Genomic DNA, 25623 nt, shown 5'->3' with positions numbered 1-25623 from the left:
TTCCTGGAGTAATAAAGATGTCCCCAGGAGGGCTCTCTGAGCAAATCCTTCTTGGAAGAGGGTTGTGAAAAGGGAGGGACAGATCCTTCTTGCCACCAATGCAACTGCCAATTTGTGTCCTTTAGCATCTGGACTCTGCAAGGCTGTGGACTGTCCCTACCACTTCCCGGATCATTCATTGATCCCGTACTTTTACTCTACTTAAAATTAGAACGATGGAAACTAAAAGGAAACATCTACCACAAAACATCTACAAAGTCCAAATATATTGCCAGTCTTTATCTCCATGTGCAGCATGGTTTTCTCCTTCCAGGTTGAGCTATGTTTGCTACAGTTTTACTCCAGCCTCACCCATTCTGTACTCTCTTTTACTTCTCTGGCCTCACTCCCAGTCTGAATCATCTCCTGTATCACTAGTTTACTACCCACTGGGCGCATCTACACAAGACACCATGTTGCCATAGTGATGGGTTATGGCGATGTAGCTTGTTGCTACGGTGACATAGCATCAGTGGGCACGAACCATGATGCTGATGCTACTGCTCTGTAGGGTTGGAAATGACCTGTGCACTGCTGGGACTGCACAGTAATGGCTGTTACTGCACAGACATTTAGTACTTGCTTTATCAGTAACAACTTCCATAACAACCGCGCAGTCCTCAACAACCTTGTTGGCTCCTCTAATCTGTACCATTTCTTTTATCCTGGAGCAGTATGCTCAGTTTTAATTCAAGAATTGTTCCCTATTAACCTTGTATTTGAATATTTATTCACTGATAAGCCCAAAATGATCTGTCTCTCACTTCTGACGTTCACATCGCCCTCATAGTTAAGCAGTCATGTCTTTGCATCCTGTTTTCTTTTAGCCATCTGTTACTAATGGGATATTTTTTCTCTTTTCCTTTCGTTCTCTCTGCTGCTCAGTTTTCCTTCACCCACTGTTACTGGGGAAAACTTGAGTGACTAAAAAATGTTGCAATGGCCATTGGAAAGCCTGAGTAGACAATAGTGACACAGTTCCTTTCAGCCCTTGTAAAGGAAGAGTTATTTTTATCGTGTCTTTGGTGAATCACCTTATGTCTCAACCTACAATGGAGAAAATGCTCATGGTATTGGACTAGTTTCTTGGTAAATGGTGTCAGTGGTGATTTCAATTTTCAAATTACTCACCGGTGTCATTTATCACCTTATGTACTCTTTATCAGCAGCACAACCCTTCATTAAAGACCGTCTGCATCGTTAGCAAATTTGGAGAATTTGAAACAGGTCTCGGACCTCTGCTTGAGACATTCTACCTTTTCTCATAGTGGCCAAGGGGCTAATATGACAGATGCTCACTGCTTTCTCAGCTACACTTTCCAATTATCCAGATCTATAACCTGCATCATTCAAAATATAGCTGTACGCTTTTTTTCTGGGTTCGCTTCCTGCCTTGGAACATGGGTCCTATCTATCATTCCATATCAGTTCACAAGAGGGGTGTGTGGACGAAGAATACTTGAACTGTCTTGCTATGGCTTCAGCAGTCTGAGTTCTAGACTTGGGCCAAAAGCTGCTCCTAATCAATAGGCCTGTGTAAATAGGGAGTATTCAATTCGGATTCAATTCAATTCGGATTTGGATTTGGATTCAGCCAATTCAGAGGACAGTGATTTGATTCAGAGATTCAGATCACCGTCCTGAATCAATTCAGCCAACTTGGCTTTGGAAGATTCATCACTGATTTGGAGAGATTCAGTGATTCATGGGACCCGTGCCATGGGGCAGCTGCTGCGCTGGTGCCGAGTGTGGGGGGGTGATCTCCGCTGCACTCCACTGACCTGCGTTGCACAGGGGGGCTCTGCCATGAATGTCAAGAGCCCCAATCACTGCTGCTGCAGCTGGTGAGTGCAGGGCAGTGGAGTTTGGGGCCTCTGTGCAGTCATGGCAGAGCCCCCCTGTGTAGTGTGGGGCAGTGGGGATTGCCTTCTCCCATCTTGCACCCGTACAGCCGCTGCCCCATGGCACAGGTGTAGTGTGGCTTGGCAGGTTGCCATGCGCTGTTTGGGAGCTGGGGACATTGGGGCTGGGTGGTGCCAGGCTCCAGCTGACACATGGTGCTTCTTCAGCTCCCAGACAGTGCACAGCATCCTGCCAAGCCATGCTGCACCCATGCAATGGGGCAGCTGCCATGTGGGTGCCAGGCAAGGGGGTGATCCACGCTGCCCTCCACTGCTCTGCACTGCACAGGGGGGGTTCTGCCATGAACTCTCAGAGGCCACAAAGGCACTGCCAGAGCCAGTGAGTGTGGGGATTTTTTTTTTAAAGTGCCGGGAGGCTGGGCCAGGCGGTGAATGGGGCCAGGCAGGGCAGCCTTGGGGGCTTCTCCCACAGCTCCTCTGGCTGTGCCTGCCTCTGACCTGGTGTGGGGAGGTGTGGGGACTATGCCCTGTTGCTCCTTGCCCAGATGGTGTGAGGGTGGGGGGCACGATGCAGGTGTGGCTCACTCTGGGCAGCAGCAGGGGATAGGCCCCACTCCCAGTGCTGCCATGCCTGCACCCTGCATTCCCCTGCTGCCCTCCCCAAGTAACAAGCCCCCCTGCCCTGGCTGGGCAGCTTGTCCCAGTCCCAATCCCTCCCTCCCCCACTCTCCTTCCCTGCCCTCAACACCAACAGACTTCGCAGCTGTGTCAGCTGCCTCTTTAGTCTATGGCCGAATCTCTGAAGAGGCCAAATCTTTTCTGAAGCTTTTCCATATCGATTTGGATGCTTCAAATTGATTTGGAGCTTTTAATTGGTCTCATGATTCAATTTGGATTTGGAGATTTTTGTCCCTGAATTGGGCTGAATCTCCTCCAAATCGAATCAGCTACCAAAGCTTCACACAGCCCTACTAATCAACCCAGGTGGTCTTTTGGGCTGAGCAGTCCGGGGGGTGGGGTGGGTGGGTTGGATGTTGACCGCATCTCTCCCCTGTGTGCTTGTTAGCCACAGAAAGAGGTGTACCTTAACAATGCTAGCCTATGGTCTTATAGGCTTGGGAGAGCTCTGACTTTTTAATCCCAAAAGAATAGTAGCTCCTTCATAAACTGTCAGCTCTAACATCCTGTTCAGTAATACAGAATTGCAGTGCTCCAGCATATTATAAGAAGTCAGTCTGTTTGACCATTTTATAGGGTGGGATTTTCAAAAGCCCTCACATTGGCTTTACTCTGTCCTATTAAAACCATTCACCATCCTATCTGGCATCAATCCAATGTTGTTTCCTTGGCCAGAAAGAATTCTGCAGTGCTACAAAATACCACAGAGCCACATTGATAATATAATTCCTCTAATCTTCCTCTGAGGATTTCAGTAATGTTTTATCTCAGGCTGCTCCAGCATTTAGTTTTAGGCTCCGAAGCACGATCCTATTTCAACCAGTTCAAGTTACTGAGAAAACATTAACTCATCTTTTGTAACACACCATCATCTCAGCCTTCACACTAAGTCACAAGCAACAGCCAGGACAACACCCAGCTTTTTGGTTAACTAGGGTTTAGGGCCTTGAGAGTAGAGATCTGACCTCTAGCATCAGCATAACATTTGGCGTCTAGACCACAGGTATCACACTCACCCTGATGCCTGGCCTGGACATGGTGGCAGAATTGAGGAAAGTGGAGGTGGTGACCATGGGGGTTAATGCAGCTGTCACTTACCCTCCACCCTGCCACTGACAGGCATCACCAAAGGGGCTTGGTGCCCTGGATTTTAGTGGCACTACCCCCAAATTCCTCATCTCCTGTGGGCTGGATCTAGCCTGCAGATTGTAACCTTGATCAAGACTAAAGCTGGCCAGATATTGGAGTTTTTTGGTTCAGTGGCTACCCTGAAAGAATCAGACAAAAAAAATCATTCTGGGATGGAAATTTTGGGGTTTTGGAACAATTGCAATAAAACCAAATACTTTCTCATTAATATCTGTCTGGAAATATAGTTTGTTTTAGTTTTGTTATTTAATGCCTTTATTTTCAACTTTCCCCTTATGGCTGAATTTAAAACGTAAAGTGCAAACAGCAGAATAAAGTTTTTTTTTATAATGTCAAAATAAATGTTTCAATGTTTTGAAAGCTTTCTTGGAAACTTTTGCATTTGAAAAGATTCACCAAATTTGGACTGAATTTGTGAATACTTTCAGAAACTCCACTCCCTGGCCAAAGTTTCAACCAGGATTCCTGTGATTCTATTCCCAACTCTACCAAGGACAAATCATTGCAGAATTCAGAATTGAGGCCATGCACGTTTTGATTCAAAGAATTCTAAAACTGCTTAAATTCCACACAGCTAATATTTAATGGCAGGAAATAATGGAAAAAGGGAGCAATCTATTTACATTACTGCTGCTTCCCAAAAGTCCACTTCAGTTCCAGTCTGATGCTGACAGCAAGTATCTTCTCATTAAGACCAAGAGCTACAAATGAATACTTCAGAATATTTTAGACCCTGAGGGCCTTGTTACACAGTAAGTTTAGGTGGCTTCTGGAGTCTTAACCCCTGGACTTGCTGCACTTTAAACCCTTTTTAAGTAGCTTAAAGCACCCATTATTTGATTTAGAGTTATAACACTCAAGGGTAGGATTATCTCCAGTCCACCTAGTTTTGTTCCTGTTCCATTACCTTGTGGCCACTTTCCACAGCTATTCTGCTCAGGTTCACGTCCTCCAGTATCCCAGAATGCTTTGAGGGGCCCAATCTTTTTTCTCTGGAGCTGAGTCAGTGCCCTGCTGGCCAGCTGGGTGGCACCTGAGCTCCTATGGGCTCAATCCTTTTTTCCCAGGAGCACCTGTTGGCCATGGTGCCTCCTGCCACAACTTGGAGCAGTTCTGTTCCCATTGCCAGCGATGCAGGAGCTGTGTGCTGTGTGAGCTCCAGAGAGAAGAGGGCACAGAGCAAGAGGGCTCTGGAGCTGCAGCCCTGGGTCTCTCTGATTTCACTGAAATAGATACAGCAGCTCTGTACTAGGAGTGGGGCTGCCACACTTAATCCCTGACAGCCCTGCTCCATGTGGAGCCATGGTGGCAGTTTCAGTGAGACTAAAGAGCTTCAGGGAAGCTGCTTTCTCACATCTCTCTGGTCTTACTAAAACTGGCATGGTAGTGGGCCCACTCTCTGCCCCATGGGAGCTGTGAGTGGGTCCTGCTCCTGTTTACCAGTCCTCTGGTGGCAAGTTACAGCTGTGCAGGTGAAGGAGAGTCAGAGCAAGTTTTTTACCTTGCCATGCACCTGCTCTACTAAGCCGAACAACACTAAGCCTCTTAACATTTGTTCACTTTACAGCATAATGTCTAATAAGGCTCTCAATCCCAATATTTCAGATGAGGCAAAGCAGTCACTTCAGTGCTAGTACTATTTCTTGAGATACTGGCTACTAAAAATCAAGTCAGGATTTAAGTAGGAAAAAAGGGGCATATAAATGACAATTGGAAATAATTGATCTTAATGTCCAACATCTCTTAAACTGTCAAGGGCTAGAAATGAATTGGTGTTAATCATTAATATATAACATTGGTGTTAAGCATTAATTTTAAGCTTTGACTATTAATGAGATACCAAAGCACTGAAGGTACTGAATTAATAAAAGAGACAAATCTTGGAAGTTGACACAATTGAATTACTTCTGACTTTCGTCAATAGTAAGAGTCCTTATCCTGCAAGATTAATATTAAACATTGCAACTCAGTAAACCCACACCAGTATCGACAGATATCATGGTGTGTGCAACATCCATCACAATTTTCAGCTGATAGCTTAGGTGCTTTTATTTGAAAAGGAACACAATGTACCACCTTGCAGTAAAAGCTCTATGTGCATCTCACCTCCTTATGGCATCCATTAAATGTTTTTACTTAAAATCAAACTTTCTAAGAATCCTAAGTTCCACACTTGTTTTTGTCCCCTCCACCCACCTTTGAATATGTGCCTTCTTTCTTACCATCCTGCAATGTGTAGAACAACCTCACAATGAGTTGATGCCAAGCTTGTTCCTTCTACTTAAAAATACTTTTAGCATCCCTCAAAACAGAGCTACCACAACCCTTGGCAGTGATATCTTTGCACTGGAATATGACACTAGAGAAAGGATTCGTCTATGCTGCAAACTGTATCATGAAGCACCATGAACAGACTGCTCTGTTTCAACCTGCTAATCTAGGAGCAGTGTAGCCCCCTTTCCTCAGCTCTGCACACAGATTATTTAGCACTGATTCAGCAGTGCTAATTATTTTACCCAAAGCACCACAGAAACGTGTTTACTTTGCCTTTGATTTTGGAAGTAGCTCAAGTACAGTCCAGCATTTTTGAATGTGTTGCTGCCTGACATGGTAGATTTTCAGCGTGGATACCCTAGGGTGTGGTCGACACCTAGGTCATTTTAATAGTATGATGTGGTATGTTTATTATGGCTGTGCCTGGGAACCAACTGAGAAAGGAACCCAGATCTGTTTGAAACTACACATCTGTAGACTGCTCATGAGGTATTAAGGCAGTGAAATAATTGCCTACATCTCAAAGAGGTAATAATATACATTGACAAGACAAAGTGTACTAACAAAGTAAACAACATGATGCGACTAATGTCATATTAGTTCTGCAATTTTTTCTGTTTTTTTTCTTTTCTTATTTAAATCCTTTTTGGTTAGGTTCTGTTTGGAAGGGATTTGTTAGATGATGATGTCAACAAAATGAGATCTGCACCTCTTCCTCTACCGCTTCTCTTCTAAATTGGCTGAATTATTCAGCTTGGCCTTCAAGTCCCAAGCCTGGAGCTCTTCCCACCTGGCTGGGTTCTCATTTTACCACTGCCACTCCTGGGGGCTGGGTCTCTGTTTAATTGCCTATTTGCCCAGGTTGCTGCTGGGTCTTAATGTCCCCTGGGTGAGAATTACCAACTCCTTTTTAAAAGGGGCCAATAAATCCATCACAGATAGGGGGTGGGGGCTGGGAAAGTACAGAAAGGAAGATAAGTGTCACATGGGTCCTAGTGGCCCTAGGATATTCATCTCTTTGATGCATAGTGCAGGATCCAAAGGGCTGGAAAAGGTACATTATAGACCTATTTTAAACTGGAACCAGTGTTTGAGTCTTGGCAAGCTTGAGACCCACAACAGTAGCCATCCCTTGCCCTAAGAGTGGTCCCTTTCACATTCATCCCCCACTCCATATGTACATTCACACAGGGACCTGCCAGAATGTGTCCTGAGCTACTCTTCCATGAATACAAATGTTTTCAGAAATCTCTCCCATCTGTGAAGCTGGTTGCCAGGAAATATTTCCTTGCTCATTTAGCTCAACAACAGTGAGCAGAGAGCCCACACCTAAAAAATCACTTCTATTTTAATCTGATGTTTAGCGTTAGTTGAAAAAAATGTTCCAACTCCGCTACATTTCTGCTTGAAGCATATGTAAGGAGTTGTGGGCTAAGTGCTTTATAAAGCAGAGACAGGCATTATGACACAAATGCAGAATGACCCTTAACACTACCCGTGTCAAGCATCTTTCTGGTAAACCTTTAGCATCAGCTTGCATAGGACATAACAATAAGAGGCTAGAGGCGGTCTACAATAAACATGTGAGGTGTCATAGCCTTTTCAAGTCATACGGGCACAGTGGGTGGTGTGCCACATGTTTGTAAAGGACTGCTGCAATGCAGTCCTGTCTCTTTTTCCTCCCACCCTCTGCTCAATTTCAGAATCAACCAAACTCTTTCCTTCCATTTACTTTGCTTTCTAAGAAAACTTCACACAGCTGCCTGATATCTAGACTGGACAAAATAAAATATCTTAGGCAAACAAAAATAACCAGAAGGAGGAATGGAATTATTTATTTTCAATGAAACATGAAACTCCCGGGAAGTTCTTTGTGTACTTACAAAACAAACTTGTTAAGAGAGTTGTGCCTTAATTGCAATCTGATTAAAGCATTTACAGTGTATAGCACCTTTCATTTTCAAAGTGGTTTAAAAACACTAATTAAGTCTTAATTATACATTTATTGTGGGGGAGGGGAACTGAGGCAAGGAGGCCAAATGATCCACTCTGGGACACCGAGACATTTTCAGAGTTAAGAGTAGAAGTCTGGAGGTCCTGATTCCCAAGTCTGCAGATCAACACAGTATCCGTGTCTTCCATAGAAAGTGTGATCTGTTAAATAAACACTTTTTCTCTGTATAAAAGACTGTTACCCGAAAGAACCATGTTATAGTGCTACCCCTTAGACATCTGGAGCAGTGAGATTATCAGGTTTTTACAACACAAATTACCAATGGGAGAAAGGAATATTCCACAACTAACCTCCCACATTTTCCAGCAACATGACCCTAGCTGCCACATAAGACCTGTTGAAAGGACCTGTTTCCTTTTAGCAACTGATGTAGCTGGGAGCAGTGCCCATTTTCTATTCACTGATTAAAACTCACAGTACAAACCCCAGCTCCTGTTGTTAAACAAACAAAATAACTTCATAATTTTAAGCAGTTCTGACAAGGAACAAATAAAAGACAAACTGATTGATACAATAAAGAAAACAACACCAGGTGCTTTCTGACAGGTGGAGGACTTGAGACCTGCACTGCTGCTTATAGTGTTAGAGCCTTAGAATAAGGTAGATGTGATGATATACAATGTAAGAAAGGTGGAAAAGATGCGAGAGCTGGGGAAAAGGTACCCACCCACACTAGAGAGAAGAGAAATGGAAGTGGGAGTTCATGTTGGAAAACAAAGGTTTAGAGAAAAAAAGGCTGTTGATTAAAGAAAAAATGGGTTTGGTCTATCAAAATTTTGGCATCCACGCTATTATTCTTCCTCCTGCCTTCTGTTTGACCTGTCTCTAGTGCTTACAAACCCTTGATTTTTTGTTCTAAGATACTGTAACACCCCCCACCAGTCAAATAGCTGACAGCAAGTGACGATGGCCTGAGTCCTTGCTGCTCCTGCTCCTCAGACTTTCACCCATATCAATCTGGCACCTTTTACAAGTGCTGTATTCACACCTAAAAAGTGGCTCCAGAGCCCAGCAGCATCCATGTCTTTGACTTGAGGGCTGGGCTCAACAATTCTGATTTACAACTAAGAACAAAGGACCATAAAGAAGTGTATTTGGAAATTGCAGAAGTTATGAGGACATGAATAAATGATTTACACTGTGTCAATAAGGCTATTACTTTCTTTGGTTTCAAACAGGACTGAATTTCAAAACCACAACTGGGACAGAGAGGAAGATAAAAATAAGAAATTAGATATTAAGCAAAAAATAATTGCTCTGTCTAAGGGGAGACAAATCAAAATTAGATCTTTGTGTGCATGCCTCAGTGTGACTATCTGTGACTCTTACCAAAATTAATAGTCATATAGCTAAATCCCCTGAAATGGAAGATCTTTGACAATTTACTATTTGCAATTCCCAAATCAACTAGAAGTTGCTTTTAAAAAGCCACTCACTTGTTTCTCATGTGTTTACATCACTCCTGAATCTTTCAGACTCCCATCCCCAAATCCTCTGCAGTACTTTAAATAAAGAATGCCTCTTCCTTGTTCTCTCTCTGACCAACATGCTATAAAAAGAAACATCTAGAAAAATTCACTGAGCCACCTACAGACCGAAACAGGCATTTACATTTAATGTGTATAAACTGGATGATATGTTACATTTTAAAACTGTATCATGAAGCTTAGCCTAAAAATATTCTTACTTAGCTGTCATCATGTCTGCATCCCTCAATGCTATATATTAGGCAGGACATTTTTATCAGATAAAAAGATTACATATGCGAAGAGCTTTAGAAGACATTTTCAAGTTCGCCTTGGGATCAGGACCCCAAAGTTAGGAGGAGCTACCTTGCAACTTTGGGACTGAATTTAGCAGCCGTGAAAAGCATTAGATCACCATGGACAAGGCAGTAAGGTCTATCCACAGAACACATGACAATGCAAGCTGTCCACAGCTCCAACATGCTGAGCCACTTCTGTATTTCCAAGGTGCCAATTACTATAGCCTGTGAGCGGGATTTTGTGATATGGACAAGTCCACAAGGAATAGTTGTAGAATGAATAAGTATTCATTTCACAGGGCTCAGTCGGTAATAGCTTTTCAGTCACAATATTCTTTGACCTAGAGGTGAAAAGTTTTGTTCATTTGTAATTCATGCAGCTAAGTCCTCATTAGTAAATGGTTACATATATTCATCATACCAAGTTAATCCTGATATTTCATAGATTTCATAGACATTAGGGGCTGGAAGGGACTGTCACACGCACACCATAATGGTGGCATTGATGCGCGAGGCACCAAGATGGCAAGCCCCGCCCTTCTTCCCTGCAACCATCACAAAAGGGTAAAACAAACGCTGCCATACCATTACTTTCATTATCACAGCATCGCCAACATAGGTGAGGTCAGCTAGTCTGCAACGCCAACTAAGGCCGGGACACAGAACCCTGAGAGGTGATAGGTGAAAACAGCCAGCTCACCGCTGAGAGCGTCACCTGAGTGATAGAAGGGAGTGCACAGCTACACCCAACCGAGGTCGTTTGTCACCGGCTTCGATTATCACAAGGGATGCTAGCCTGATCACCTAGCTTCCGCCTCCTGTTCGTGATTAGCAACCGCCAAACGCCGCTTCATTGCTGGCCCCGCCATGATTAGCAGTCTACTTCTCTGCACCTCGTTTCTCTCCTCAACACTCACTGTGAGTAAATAAACCTCTACCTTCAACTACTCTCCGTCTCCGTGACTATCACCTCACCTCCAGTCTCTTCGGGCGACGTGAGCTGGACTTGCGTTAACCGTCCCATAGAGAGCTAATCGGCCCTTCTAAACCCGCCGTTCTGGTCCCTTGTGCTGCGATCGGACAGCAGCGTGACAGGGACCTCATGAGACCGTTGAGTCCAACCTCTCTGCCATAGGCAGGAAGTCAGCTGGGAACAAATGATCCCTGCAAAAAGTTCATGGTAAGACAGTACTTTAAAAAGAAGTCACAATATATTAGAAAGATGTGAAATGTTATTGAATCTAAAAAACTATCTTTAAAGTAATCCTATGGTCCAGGAACAGAATGTTCTTTAATGCTAAAAACAGTTCCTAAATTTTTACATGCCAATATGAGCTATTGCCTCTTACCATGGACATTATTCTCAATGCTAAAAGGTACCATTTTCAATTTATATAATTCCACCTTTACAGTTACTTTAAAAGGGGCCCTACCTGGGTACAGTGTACTTGAATATATTTTATGGCCCTCTTTTTTTAATCACAAGCCATTTTGAAATCATAAGCTAGATCAATTGTAAAAATAATAAAGAGCATTTTTGACTGCTTGTTCATTAAAAATTACTGTTGGGTAATTTTAGATTTATTTTTTAAGTTGTGCATCAATTCATTGGCCAGTCTTACAATTTTGATTCCAGGTTTTTATTATGATGATGATGATTATGATTATCTAGAGTAAAATGATGCTGCTAGGATTCTGTCTGGCAGCAGATGGAATGATCACATAATTCCAGTTCAAGGTCAGGTACTTAATGATTACTAATCAGATTCTTCATTAGCTTCCAAGTGCTCGTATTGACCTATGAAGCCACTGCAAAGCTTCGACCAAACCACTTCTGTGACCCAATCACGTCCTTCCACCCCCAAGCACCATTTTGAGGTCAACCGATGGTGGCCCACTGGTCTCATAACATTTAAAAGTGCTGTTTATCCATTGTTTCAGACACTGACTGCCTTCTCCATCAAACTCGTGAAATGATGTTATAGATGCTGCCACTTCAAATCGGAATCATAGCCTTGTATTTGCCCCTTGTCTTTAGTCATTAGTTTGCTGTTGCAGTCTGTTCAACTATGGCGCACATTTTCTGTCAAGCAGTTTGAAATGTCTTGGTACAGTGAGCTGATAGATCTAGAAGAAGTTGTTGATAAAGCAATACACAAACAGGTGGTAGCATTAATAACGCTGTGGAAAGTTTTCCATTAAAGAATCATTACTGCATTGATGTGTCTTGGCTGGCAATGAGAATTGCTAACTTGCTGTTCTTGGATTTCCAGTGCCGTGGCTTGGACCTAACTAATATAAATACTGAGAATCTGACTTTGTTCTTTTAAGGTTAGTTAGCTCAGCGGGTTACTTATTCCTTTACTACACAGGCAGCATGCTCTCCACAGTATGAATTCAATTTTTGATTATTTCTTCACAACACCAGTAACTCTGGTTTCAAGCGGTTGTTTGAGTTCAGTCCTCAGTTAGACCTCATTTAAGGCCAAATTCACAAATTGCTACAAGCTCCAAAAGTGCATATAGCTCATAGAAAATGAAGTATATTGTAGCCAACACTGTTGTTCGAGTTGGTCCAAAAATTCCAGAGAATTTAAGGTGCTCCTGTGCAGATATCAGAGAATGGCAGAATGAATTCATATTAGCCAACAAGTATATGTCATCAATGGAAGTGCGTGCGTCTCTGAACCAGTTAAGGTGCCTCTACATGTGAGGTCACTCTGACACACTGTAATTACTGCATCAGAGCAGACTCGTTTAATTGAACTTGTTAGAATATGCTAATTAGCACACTCCAGCCAGCCTCCATGTCTTATATATCCCCCATGCTTCAAAATGGCAGCAGGGGCACTTCAAGTGTCTCTGCTACCATTTTGTAGAGTGAGGATGCTGATACATGAGCGCTGAGGGTGATTTAATTAGAGTGGCTCTCTTAGCAGCTCTTTTTAAAGTGCCCCCCACCCTCCCGGAGCCCATGTAAAAATGCCCTTGGTGTCTAAGGGCATTTATACACATGCTCCAGGAGTGGGGGTGGGGAAGCCTGTTGAATGAGCTTTAGTTAAAGTACCTCTGATGCCATTTTTCAGTATAGGGACACTGAGACACATGATGCTGGAGTCTGCTGGAGCATGGTAATTACAACACTTCAGCAGACTTGATTAATCAAATCTGTTCGGACATACTGTAATTACAGCATGTCAGAGCAGCCTCCCTGCATGTGTACAGGCACTCTAAGGTTCTATCCTTCTTTGCCTTTGGTTTGACTTCAGACTAATGTGGTTAACTATCTTTAACTATCTATTTGTTTTGTGATGCACTTCCAGTATGAAAGATGACAGATGAGCAAAACTCAACTTCAGTTTCTAGAGTGACGTGAAGCTCTTGTATAAGTTGTACATTTTAATTTTACTTTTATCTTATCTCATTAGCACATCTGGTTATGGGCAGGGGTGGGATAATACTGAGCTGACAGGATTTGTGAGCTTCTCTCCTTCTTTGTGTTAAAAGCCAGGAACACAGGACACAAGGAAGGAGTGTAGATATTATACTACATAAATTATATGTTCTCAAGATAATCATACAGTGGCATTTTGAAATTAAACAGTGTTGTGGCTTTGTGTCAATCCTTACTGATACTGAGCTGAAATTATGATATTTTCACAAGATATCAGAGGGGCATTCCTCAGTGTAAGACTTCCAATTGACGTGCTTGCTTTTAAAATGGTTCTAAGATGATTCATGCTTAATGCACGTTTCATGTACTTAGGCTGCATGGTACTAGACAAGAGTGGTATGGGGGCAGGAGATTTTGTGTTTGGGCAACAGAAGTATAAAAGTCTCTCAGACTGTGCTTCATTGAGATTCATAAAGCTTGTTGAGTAGCATAGTCCTTGCTTTGGCCAACAATACAAGAACAGTCACCAATGGGAGAAAAAGGAAATGTTAGTAGGAGTTTTGCCTGAGTAAGAGGTGAGTAAAAGCTGAATAATGACTGCAATATTTCTCCCCTAAAATAAGGCTGTCCAGCTTGGGTGATGGGGGTTATGACAGGATCCACCTCAGAGGGTGGTCATGCTAATTCTGTCCCACCCACCCTGGCCTCCTAAATTATCACCCTGATGCCTCACCTGTCATGTGTCGATGAAAGAAATGATCATATAGCCGAGGAGACTGATCTTAGAGACCAGTGTGAGCTTTGGGCATTTTATTTGGCTCTGCTTATCATCAAGCTCTCAACTGTATGTCCTGGACATGGCATCTCCTATTCTCATCTCAACCAGAATGTTCAGCATAGTGCTCTGTTCCTCTATATACTTCTCTGTAGTGGACCCGCAACTGTACCTTGATCCTAAAACAATGCAGGGGCATTTCTTTAACCTCCTCTGCAGATCCACTGTGATCCTGCCCCTACCTTGATCCACAAAAATGTATGTCCACTTTAGCTCCCTCTATGGCCTCATGCTTCTTCTCTAGATCCACTGGATCCCTGGCCCTAACCTGATCTACTGAGCTCTCTCCTGAATTGCTCTGTGCCTCACTGTGGCTTTGTGAGTAATCCCACCAGTCCTGTAAGAGCTGTCTTGCACTAGCTCTCAACCAGTGCCCTCTTCTGGGTTCCAAACCCACTAATCTGAATGCAGGGTGCCTTTCCTGGCACCCCAACCATGGCTACCATAAACTTCTGGCTCCTATCTGATGATTCCCACCAGCCTTCCTGGGTATCAGCATTTGTTGGTGTTCCCTTCTTTGGCAGCCTGGGATCACAGGAGGACTTTTCTTTGCAGAGAGCAGTTCTAAACTGAAGGCTCTGGCCCAGGAGTCAGGCTGTCAGTATGTCCCAGCAGCTGAAGAACTCACTACAGCTCTGGCTGTGTCTGATGGTCATGAGTTGACTTTTGGCAAAAGAACAAATTTTCCAGTAGCCTGTTCTGTTATCACTTCTGAGTCTATAGTGTTGTAAATATTAGAATAAGTCTCATGCTGTTGATTAAGCCAATTTTCAGACTCATATTTTGCAACAGAATCACAGCCATTTCCCACTTTAACTGTGAGTTTGTGGGAAGGCAAACTGCTTAGTGACAAATTGTTGAGAAACTTGGTTGGAAATCAGACAGATATCCTCATTACCTGCTACACTACCTATGCTTAAGTACATTCTTTATTTAATAATTCTGGCAGCTATGTGCCCATTTATAGCTCTCAGTGTTTTTTGAGGGCCAAAGGTGAAGAATTTGAATTGCAGCAAATGCCATCCTCTGAAAAGTCACTGCCATAGACCCACTCAATTAAGTTGCCTTATTTTAAAATGCAGTTTTCTAGTATGCTAAGGTAAGAGCAATTTTCAGAAGTAGGCTCTCTCCCTCTTCTGATTTTCCTGAGATAAGCAGCAAAATCATCTGCTCCTGGTGTTGCTCTCATTTTACAATGAAGTTTCAATATCTTAAACTGTCTTCACAGTGGCAATGTTTTAAGACAGTTCTCAATTATAGATGTGCGGTAACAATGGGCAAAACCTGCCTGAAATCTCCACCTAAAGCTATAACTTTCACTCTAAATGGAATTTCAGTGTTCATTATATCACACAGGAGTGCTCTAAGTAGGTGGCAGGAGTGTGTCAGGTGAAAATCAGACAGAGATCTGCTTTGCATGAAGTCTCAGAGTGGAAGCACAGCACTGCCTGCCAGCTTACTTAAGAGTTCATACCTCCTATGATCCTAAAAGTATGAGGTCAAAGAGAATAAATAAAGATGAATTAAATACTTGAAGAGTATTGAAGAGTAAAGCAGACATAGATTGATGTAACAGTCTTTTGATTGTGGGTTTAATTTCTTTATTTTGCTTGATGAATCATAGGAGTTATAAGAAAGTAGGGATGGAGGAGACCTCATGATGTCATCTAGCCCCCTGGTTCAAAGCCCCCCTGACTCAACTATTACAGTCAACTGTCTGTCTAATCTGCTTTTGAAAATTTCCAAGAATGTAGATTCCACAATTTCTCTAGATAGCCTGTTCCAACACTTGATCACCTTCGTAGCCAAAAGTTGGATTTAGAGTCTGCAATCTAAATTCCCCCTGCTGAACCTTGAGACCATTGCTCCTGGTTCTGTCTCCTATAGCCACAGAGAAAAGTTTATCTGCAGCCCTTGTGTAACTGCTCTTCAGGTATTTCCAATCCCTCTCAGTCTTCTCTTTTCCAGACTAAAGCACCCTAGTTCTTTCAGCCGTTTCTCATTAGTCTTGCCTCCCAGGCCCTAAACAGTTGAACACAAACTAGAGAGGCTCATATCACCTAATGTCTTATCCATTAGAGCACCTAATAGTTGTCAGATAATGACTGTCAGTCACAACCTTGTAGGAACTGAACCACAAACACGGCTGGCTTCTACCACCACATTCAATTCTGCACCTCCATTATCAGAAAGATAATGACAAACTGGAAGGACTTTTGAGAAAAATCAGTGAAAATACGCATGAGGTTGAAGGGGCTGATATATGAGAAAAGGTGAAAATGGTGAAGTATGTATGTATGAGGAAAGATGGAATAGTGAATGGTCATGATAATGATCACAAATATATGAAGGGTATAATTCAATACGGTGGATAAAGAAGAATTAATTAGGATTGTACAAAAGAATGTAACCAGAAGAAATGGAATGCAATTAAGAAGGGATTATATAAACAGAGTATCATGGAAAACTTCCTGATAGTGAAATTTATTTTACCGTGGAAGCTACATTGTTTAGGAAATTTAAAATGAGATGGAAAGTGTATATTAAGGAACAATTCTGTAGTTGTACAGGCACTAATTATGGCTAGTCCTGTTCCATCTGTAATTGTATATCTAGAATTTAACACCAAATGAAAGAGTTAATAATTCAATCATGATGCTGCAGTTCAGAAACACTTACTATGATTCTCTGAATCTCTGACCTACAAGTGAAAACCTCCACAAATTACTACTGAAAATGTGAACCCCCACATCTACCCAATAACACTCTGCAGTGACTACTAACCTCTCTCCCTTACAACTGAGGCTTGTTTAAATACACTGCTAAGATTTGCTCTCTTCATAAACCACTTACTAAGCCAGACCTTACATTTCAACTGATCTCAGTACAAAGAAAAAAACCCAGCGAAGCCAAGATACAAGATGTCATTTTTAAATTCAGTGGCCCTCACTGGAGAGGAAAGATGCAAGATTCCTTACCAATCCCTTGGCTAGTTTTTGGAAAAGCATCAAAGATGGAAAACTAGAATTCTGCCCTCATATTTTTATTAGAGCTGGGAATCAAAATTAATTATACTGAACTCTGAAACAATGAGAACACAGTCTCCAATCTCTTGTAGATTAATACGTAAATCTAATGAAGGGTTCACCTTTAGATGGAAGATCAGTTACTATATTAAAAGAGAATGTTTTATTGCAACCAGATTAACAAAGCTTCCTGTGTTTGTAAAAAGCTGGTCACCCTTGTTACAAAATAACCTCTGAGAGATGACTCATGAGGAAGGGAAGAAAATTAAGAGAAACTAGGCTCCTCTGTGACACTGCCACTAACAAGAAGAACAAGAAATATCAGATTCCCAAAGCTCTATAGAGACATCATTAAAGTTATTCATGATACAATATGCTGCAACTAGTAAGTCTGATGGCAACTGTAATATCCACTAAGGCACCTGGTGAGGTGTCTTTTTAGAAACTCCCAACATTGCTCAGAAGTCAGTCATTAGATCTTGGGGTGGGTCGGTGATGATTTTCAATGCTCAGAAGAGAACTTGAATCTAAACCCTCATCTGTACTCCTTTGAAGTGTTTATATTGGCATTCTTAATCTGCATCTGTCTGCAGGTTGCTATTCCCTGTTCAACACTTTTCAAACGTATACACATGCAAATCAAACATACACCAGATCTTGGGGAAACTTGGTAGGCACATTTGCCAGGAAAACCAAAAACAGAAGAATCATCTTCTGTAATAAGGTAACTAGGCTCAGTAAGAAACACAAATCAATGCAAGTGGCACATGAAGAAAGGTCTCAAAATTATCATGAGGCGTAGAAAACAACTTTTCCATTCCTTATCTAGCACCCAGAATTAGCCTTCTTCAGGAAATGCTTGCTAGACGCAATTTATCAATTAAGATTTCTTATATAGATTCACCATGTTAATATCTAGTGCATTAGTTGTTTCTCTCTCTCTCAGGATATATATATATATATATATATATATATATATATATGTATATGTGTGTGTGTGTGTATATATATATATAATAGAGGCTATATATTAGGGCCGTGTGAGGCTTTGGACAGAGCTTTGGATCTGGAGAAGCTTCAGAGGCTTCGGAGGAGGCTTTGGGGTCCAAAGCAGCACGTCCGGGTCCCAGCGCCACCTCGTTCGGCTTCCTGAAGCATTTCGGAGCTCCTGAAGAGCCTTGGAGCTGCCTTGGAGATCTGGCCATAGGGTATAATGGGGAAACAATAAAATAGCTATAAAGTAGTTGTTTTTTGTCCAATTTTGATGAAATTTTCAGGGGTAGTGGACTCTGCAGAGTGAATACAGCCTGCCAAGTTTCAAGAAGTTCAGTGCAGGGGTTTTGGGGGAACTGCACCCCAAGTTCATGAAAGAAAAACTCATGTCAAGTCTAGGCATTACAATATAGCAGGCTGAAAAACTGCAAGGATGGTAGCTCTTACTGAGGCCACAAAGTCTACCAAGTTTCAAGAAGATCGGTGCAGGGTCTTGGGGGCAACTGTACCCCAAATTATTGAAAGCAAAACTCCTGTCACGTCGATGTGTTACAACACAGGGGGGTCAAAACTTCAGGGGTGGTAGCTCTTACTGAGGCCACAATGCCTGCCATGTTTCAAGAAGATCGGTGCAGGGGTTTGGGGGGAACGGCCCCTCAAGCTGTGGACAAGCAAAACTGGTGCCACGGGTGCTGTGGGACTGTGACTATCCTGGGACAGGAGGGGAGACACTGCTGCAGGCCTGGCTGCGGAGCTGCTGTGTTACCACTTACCAAGCAATCAATCATGTTTCACTCAGGGACCAGGGACACAGGGACCAGCTCAATACACAGGACCTAGCTATTACATAACGGCTTAATGAGCATCAATTAGCACCTACAAAAGCAGGCTAAGGAGAGGAAAGAATCAAGACAGACCATCAACTGCCCCAAGACAGATACAGTCTTGGCACGAGTTTTGCCTGTCTGCAGCTAGGGGTGCAGGGCCCCAGGAGCTCCCTGCACGGATCTCCTCCACAGCTGGCAGGCAACACAGCAGGGGCCACTTCCCCCCAAACCCCTGCATCCATCTTCTTGAAACTTGGCAGGTTTCATGCTCTCAGCAGAGGCTACCATCTCTGCAATTTTCATCCAAATTGGACAAAAACAACAAAGTTATAGATATTTCATTGATTCCCCATTATTTCCTATGGCCAGATCTCCGAAGTGGCTCCGAAGCTTCAGAGCCGCTTCAGCCGGATCGAGGCGGAAACCTGGTCCAGAGCTCCGGATCGGATCACAGCCATCCAAAACGGCTGGATCCGAAGCCAGATCAGATCGCTGCCGACTTGCACAGGCTTACTATATATATACAGACTCTACCAATCCCTACCATCTATCTATCTATTTTGTCTGTGCGAAGTGGCAAGTATTCACTTTGGATTTGGATTTGGCCAATTTGGAGGGACAGTGATTTGACTGGGAGATTTGAATCACTGTCCCGATTTGATTAGGCCAAATCAGATCCGAAGATTCAGTGCTGCTTCGGAGATTCAGCCATAGACTAAACAGGGAGCAGTCCTTGCCACGCTAGACACAGCTGCTTCCAGCTGGTAAGTGTGTTGTGGTGGGTGAAGCGGGGTGGGAAGGGGCATGGGGGAGGGATTGGGACTGGGTCTGGGACAAGCAGCCCAGGCTCAGCAGTGCTCGAAGTGGGGGCTATGCCCTGCTGCTACTTGCCCAGCTGGGGCAGGGAGGGATGGGATGCAGGCACAGCTCACTCCAGGTGGAAAGGTGCAAGTGGCAGCAGGGCATAGCCCCCACTCTCAGTGGTGCTGTGCCCACATCCCATGCCCCCCTATCCCAGCTGGGCAAGCAGCAGCAGTGCCCGCCCCACTGCACTGGCTGAGAAGGTGGCGGCAGTGCCCACCCTGCCCCCCAATGCTGGGTGGGCAAATGGCAGTAGGGCAGAGCCCCTGCTCCCAGCACTGACGCAGTGCTGGAAGTGGGGGCTCTACCCTGCTGCCACTTGCCCAGCTGGGGTTGCAGGAGTGGGGAAGGGGGGGCGGGATGCAGGTGTGGCAGCACTGGGAGTGAGGGCTATGCCATGCTGCCACTTCCCCCTTTCCACCCCAAGCAAGCCACACCTGCATCGTGTGATCTCTGCCCCCCCAGCCCCAACTGGGAAAGTGGCAGCAGGGAATAGCCCTTGCTCCCAGCATTGCTGTGCCTGCATCAGCACTGGGAGTGGGGGCTCTGCCCTGCAGCCACTTGCCAGCTGGTATGGGGAGGTGGGGTGGGCAGGTGCTGCCATCACTTGCCCAGCTGGTGCGGGGAGGGGCGGTGAGCGGGCACTGTTGCCACTTGCCTGTCTGTCTGTCTATCTATTGTAGGGATTGGTAGAGGAATCTTGCATCTTTCCTCTCCAGTGAGGGAATATATAGCTATATATCTATATAGATATATTTATCTATCTATCTTGTATAATCTTGTATATCAGTCCTTTACCTGTTAAGGTGTCATTTAGTACTATAGGTCACCATGATATTTCCATCATCACAGATAAAACACATTATTTTCTTAAGCTTGAAAATACAAACTAAGTTACGGCTTGAAGGAAAGAAACAGTGATGCAGGCAATCCATAAAACTGGGATCCTAGAAATGAGATCTTGGTGGGAGAAAAGAGAAACATTTTTGTTATAGAATCAGATACTGTCCCAAGCTGAGGGCATTTTTGTTTTCATTAGTCATTCTGGCAGGCTGATCACCTCAATTCAGTTCTTAGAAACAAGTATTGGTACTATTTTTTGACATATCTAAACTAGTGTATACACAAATGTATTAATTCCTGTTTAAGCAAAACGGTCTGAAAATAAAAATGGACTAAACTGCAAGTCTTGTAATTTACAGACATACCTGCATAGGAAATAAATAGCAATTGGCAAACTTCTCTGAGCTTAGCACATCTGAAACCCATCGTTGCTGATACTATGTAAGTGCTGTTGATTAATTTTAGGCCTAAGGAACTTTGTTCAAGAATACTGGGAAGATGTTTCTCTTTCCTCATGAATGCGGTATTATGATCAGTAAGAAGTCATTTTCTACTTCATTTTGAGAGTGGTTGCTGTTTGTAAAGAATTTTTAAACATTTACATTAAAAAACCCTCCAAAAGCAAGAGGACATGAGACACTTTCAAACTGCATCCAACTAATTTGACTAATAAAACTGCTGTACACATTAGCCTCAATACTTTAGAGTAACTTAAAAAAAATTCTAACAGCCAAATTCTTAAAACAATTCGGACATCAAACAATGCAGGTATGCCCCTTTAAGAATTACATTGAAGGTGCTAGGGATTTTTTGAAATCCCACAAATGCCCCAAGGCACCTAACAAAGATACCGAGGCACCTAAGACCCATATAAAGTTAATGTCTTAAAGATGAAGATGATAATTAAATACCATTGGTTTATTACTGAGCTTCAAACAACTAGAACTTTTCCTCAGTGACTGAAACTTCAATTCAAGTAAAACTGAAGTCTCCTTAATTTCTATAATGCAAATGTTTTATCCAAAAACTGTCACTTACCAACAATTTTTGATTCATTTAGACTCTTCCGTAAAAAACCCCACAATTCCATCCAAATTTTGGCACATGCATAAAAACTATAGGATTTACTTACTTCCTAAAAATGAGGCAGCCCATACTGTTGATCTCTTTGTCTGATTTGTATCTCCGGAAGTCCTCCCAGGCATCTTTCACTGCGGTAATGGCCATTATAATACAGATTGGGATCAAAGAAACTGCTGGTTGAAAAGCATTAACCACTGGCACAAAATTCAGTGACGCAATGGCCACAAAATATATATTGGCAAAGCGGTGAAACTGCTCAACTATATTCTTTGGGATGAATGAGAGGATGGTGTACTTGGTGGTCTTAATTTTATTAGAGTCATAATACCTATTTGGGTTCTCTTTCCACATGTTGCTTTCGAAGGGCAAGTTGGAGACAATCATCCGCATAGTTTTATTTTTCTTATTTCTTTTCCTTTCTTTCCCCCTCTTCTCCAGCTCCTCATTTTGTGTTTCAGAATCTGAAGCAACATGCTGGCAGCATGCTTTCTTGAAAAAAAGTTTTTTCCTTATGATCTTCCAAGAGAAGCAGCGTAGAGAACCATTCATTGTCATCGTACTTCCCCTTAGCTTTAAGTACAATAAATAAGTTATGGTGGTTACAAATGCCAGACTAACTGAAAAGCAGTGAAGTGTGGAGCTAAGTTTCCCTGATCTGACTACTGTCTTTCATTTAATTGAAAACGATACCTGTTGAAATACAGACATCACACAGGCAGGTAGCACCCATCTGTAAAACAGGCTGACTCTGGATCCTAGAGACTGCCTAGCTGCAGGTCACTGATAACAATAGCACTCCTTAAATATTTTATATGCATATTCATGTATCACTGGACATCCTACTCTGAGCAATTTGCCAGCAAATTATTTTTTTTGCAGATAAACTTCCTTATTTTGTTATAGAACAAAAATACGTACACCTAATTCTTTTCAAGCTTTTCTGAAACACACTTTGTAAAATTATTGGTAGGTAAAATTATTCCCAGTAAAACCGGTCAAAGGTCGTAGGCAAAATTCTGACTCGACTGAAGTCGATGGAAAATTACCGATACCTTCAGTTGGATATAGACCTCAAATCATGTAACTGCTCTTATCTCCTGTTTGCTTTTATCTCTAGAGATACAGGCTTCAAGTGAAGCAAGGAAAAAAAAATCTCTCTTGACAGAAGAACTTGCATGTAAATTCCTCTTTTTAAAAGCAAGTTGACTATTTTCCCTTCCAGTCCTATCAGATGTGGAGAGCTACCTGGGGTTTATTTGGGTTAATACTTGGACAATGGACCTCTGACAAGTACCTAGGTCAGAGATCTTCAACCAGTGTGCTGTAGCACTCTGGGGTGCCTTGAGATCCTTTCAAAGGTGCTGTGGAGTACCACACAATGGTAGCACTCTTAGGTATGAAAACACAATTCACAAGATAAACCTAGGAATTTTGAATAGGAATTAATAGTATTGAAAGCATTCGGAGCTATTATGGTCTTTCTGAGTTCTGTGCAACAGCAGAATCGCTCTATTATTTTTCTGTAGTGAAAAAATGAGTGAAAGCGAAGAGCTGGTGTCTCAAGTCTAATGAGGGGTGGCTTAAAAGGTTGAAAACCACTGACCTACATGTTGTACTGCAGGAGGTATTACAGGTGACTAAGGTAGAAGAAAAAAATCTCTTCCTTATGAGTCAGTCTTGAATGAATACATACGTCAGCGTACAGTTCACAGGTGTCGAATTTTTGAAAGCACAGACATTAAAATGAAACACAGCAATATCGAACAAACATGGTCATGGAAATACCACTGCACTTTTTGGCAGAAATGTGGTCTTCACTTGGATGTCCTGGACATGTTCCATCTTGAATACACCCTCCTTATGGACATTTCTTCTGATGGTTTCTGTGACACGCACAATTCTTCACTTCCTGCTTCAATATAATGCCTAAGTAATGTTGTTCTCTTTAGTTAAAAAGCTGCAAAGTTTCATTCCATCTGGCTGCATTTCATCAATGAGTAAAATATCCTCCATCTTTCCAACAGAACCTTTGCTTGCTTACTAAGGTGCTCTGATGCTTTTGCTGTTTCAGAAATTTAAAAGTTTGAATGAAAAGTATTGTATCAGGGTACGCTTCCTGTGTGCCAAAATAAGATTACCCACTTACGATAGTTACAAGGGACATATGTGACACTAAAATTTTATTCATAGCTCTATATCTTAATACTTGAAGGCAGAATAACTTTTTCCAAACTTAATAATTTAATTTCCTTTGCTCAAATGGGATAAAATTATTGTAAAACAAAATAGGATAGATTGTAATAGATAATATAGGGAAAAAACCTATTTTATTCTACTTACTTATCATATACTTTGGTTTTAGAGGAGTTTACTGTTTTATCAAATTTGTATCTCTTGTAGTCTTCAATGCCATCCTTAATCGCAATTAGTAGCAGTACCACACACAAAGGTAGCATAGTGATCTCCCTGTGGAAAACTTCTACTTGTGGGAACCAGTTTAGGACCACCAGAAAGAGGAAATAGAGATTAGCCAACCTGAGAATGTCAAAAGGAAATGAAAAACAGGAATTAATTAAATGCATCTTTTCCTGATTTACATCATCTGTTGTTTAAATAAACATTTCTTTTCTCAAATTATTTTCCAAATCCTTCCTTCCCCAACAATTAATTATTTTATTACTAAACAGTGAGGTCTCCATACTTCCTCTAGTGGATTCTGTGAGATATAACTAATTTAATTTTGCCAATTCTAACTATTATAGAGTAGTGAGATTAGATTAATTTTAATGTGAATTTCTTTAATCTAAAAATATTAAACTGTTTCCTTAATAGCTCCTCTAATTCCTGTCATTGTGGTCACACTGGGCATGTCTACACATGAATTTATGTGTGCCTAAACTTAATGTGCCTTAGCCTAAGGTGCATTAAGGCGATTTCGGTGTGAACACCTAAGGCACCTTAATGCGACTTGCTGGGCAGCCTCCCTCGTCAGCACCTTGGACAGCCACTGGAAGCCTATGGCAGTGTAGCCCACTGCCAGCTGAGGGGGTGGAAGCCTCCAGTACCCCTGGATGCAGTCAGCCTGGCCCTGGGCTCAGCCCTGGTCTTGGTCCCAGCCCAGGGTCTAACTCCCTTCCAGTGTTCCTGCCTTCCCAGTGTTGGATAACAGCAGGCTGGGACCTGTGGGGCCCCATGCTGCCGCCAAGTGCCAGCAAGAAGAAGATGTGGTGAGTGAGCAGTCCCTGTCAGTGTGCAGTAAGTTGGCAGAGGGGGTAGGAAGCATGATGGCTCCTGTCAAAGCACAAGGGAAGGCCTTCCTCCTCCCATGACGCCCTGAAGGGGAAAGGGACAGTGCAGCCGGGTAGGGCCTTTGCTAGCTTCCCTATGCCTCTCCCTTGGGGCAGTTTGCTGGCCAGGAAGTGCAGCCCTGCAGGTCCCTGCCTGGGATTCAGGTGCACTTAGATGCCCATGCTGGGGCTCCCGCCCTGGACAGCAAGCAGGTTGGGACTGCATCTGCCCCCAGCACCTAGAATGGCTTTCCCTGCTCCACTGACCTCTGTCCTGGGCAAGCACTCAGCCTCCTTGCTCGACACCGTGGGTGGGAGAGGTGGCGTTAGTTCTTGGGGGCTCTGTGTGGCTCAGCCCCAGCAGGCTAGGTGCAATGCAGGTGGGGACTCAGCTCTCTCCTCGGCTCCCCTGATCCAAGGCTAAGCCCTCACCTTCATTGCATAAAGCACCTTAAATCACTACATATAGCTGTACCCACTGGTATTTGGGGCACTGTGTTCAGTTTTGGGCCCCCATCTACAGGGATGGAAGTGGACAAATTGAAGAGAGCCCAATGAAAATGGTGAGAAGGCTGGGGCACATGACTTATAAGGAAAGACTGAATAAACTGGCCTTATTTAGTCTAGAGAAGAGGAGACTGAGAGGGGACTTAATAGCAGCCTTCAGCTACCTGAAGGCGGGGTTCAAAAAAG

General features: G+C 42.9%; 1 protein-coding gene across 2 annotated transcripts in view; it reads right to left on the bottom strand.

The window, feature by feature from the left end:
• ATP10B (ATPase phospholipid transporting 10B (putative)) overlaps positions 1–25623 on the bottom strand; it is a 299969-nt gene that overhangs the window by 64701 nt on the left and 209645 nt on the right. For both annotated transcript variants that reach the window (XM_019534887.1, XM_019534886.1), the window contains exon 3: positions 23984–24178. In XM_019534887.1, coding sequence (XP_019390432.1) covers positions 23984–24178 — 195 coding nt within the window. The remainder of the gene's footprint in view (positions 1–23983; positions 24179–25623) is intronic.

This window comes from Crocodylus porosus, unplaced genomic scaffold, assembly GCF_001723895.1.
Source record: "Crocodylus porosus isolate Cpor-Errol unplaced genomic scaffold, CroPor_comp1, whole genome shotgun sequence".
Lineage (NCBI taxonomy): Eukaryota > Metazoa > Chordata > Crocodylia > Crocodylidae > Crocodylus > Crocodylus porosus.
The sequence above is the reverse complement of the archived record's forward strand: the minus strand, read 5'-3'. Positions and strand labels throughout refer to the sequence as shown.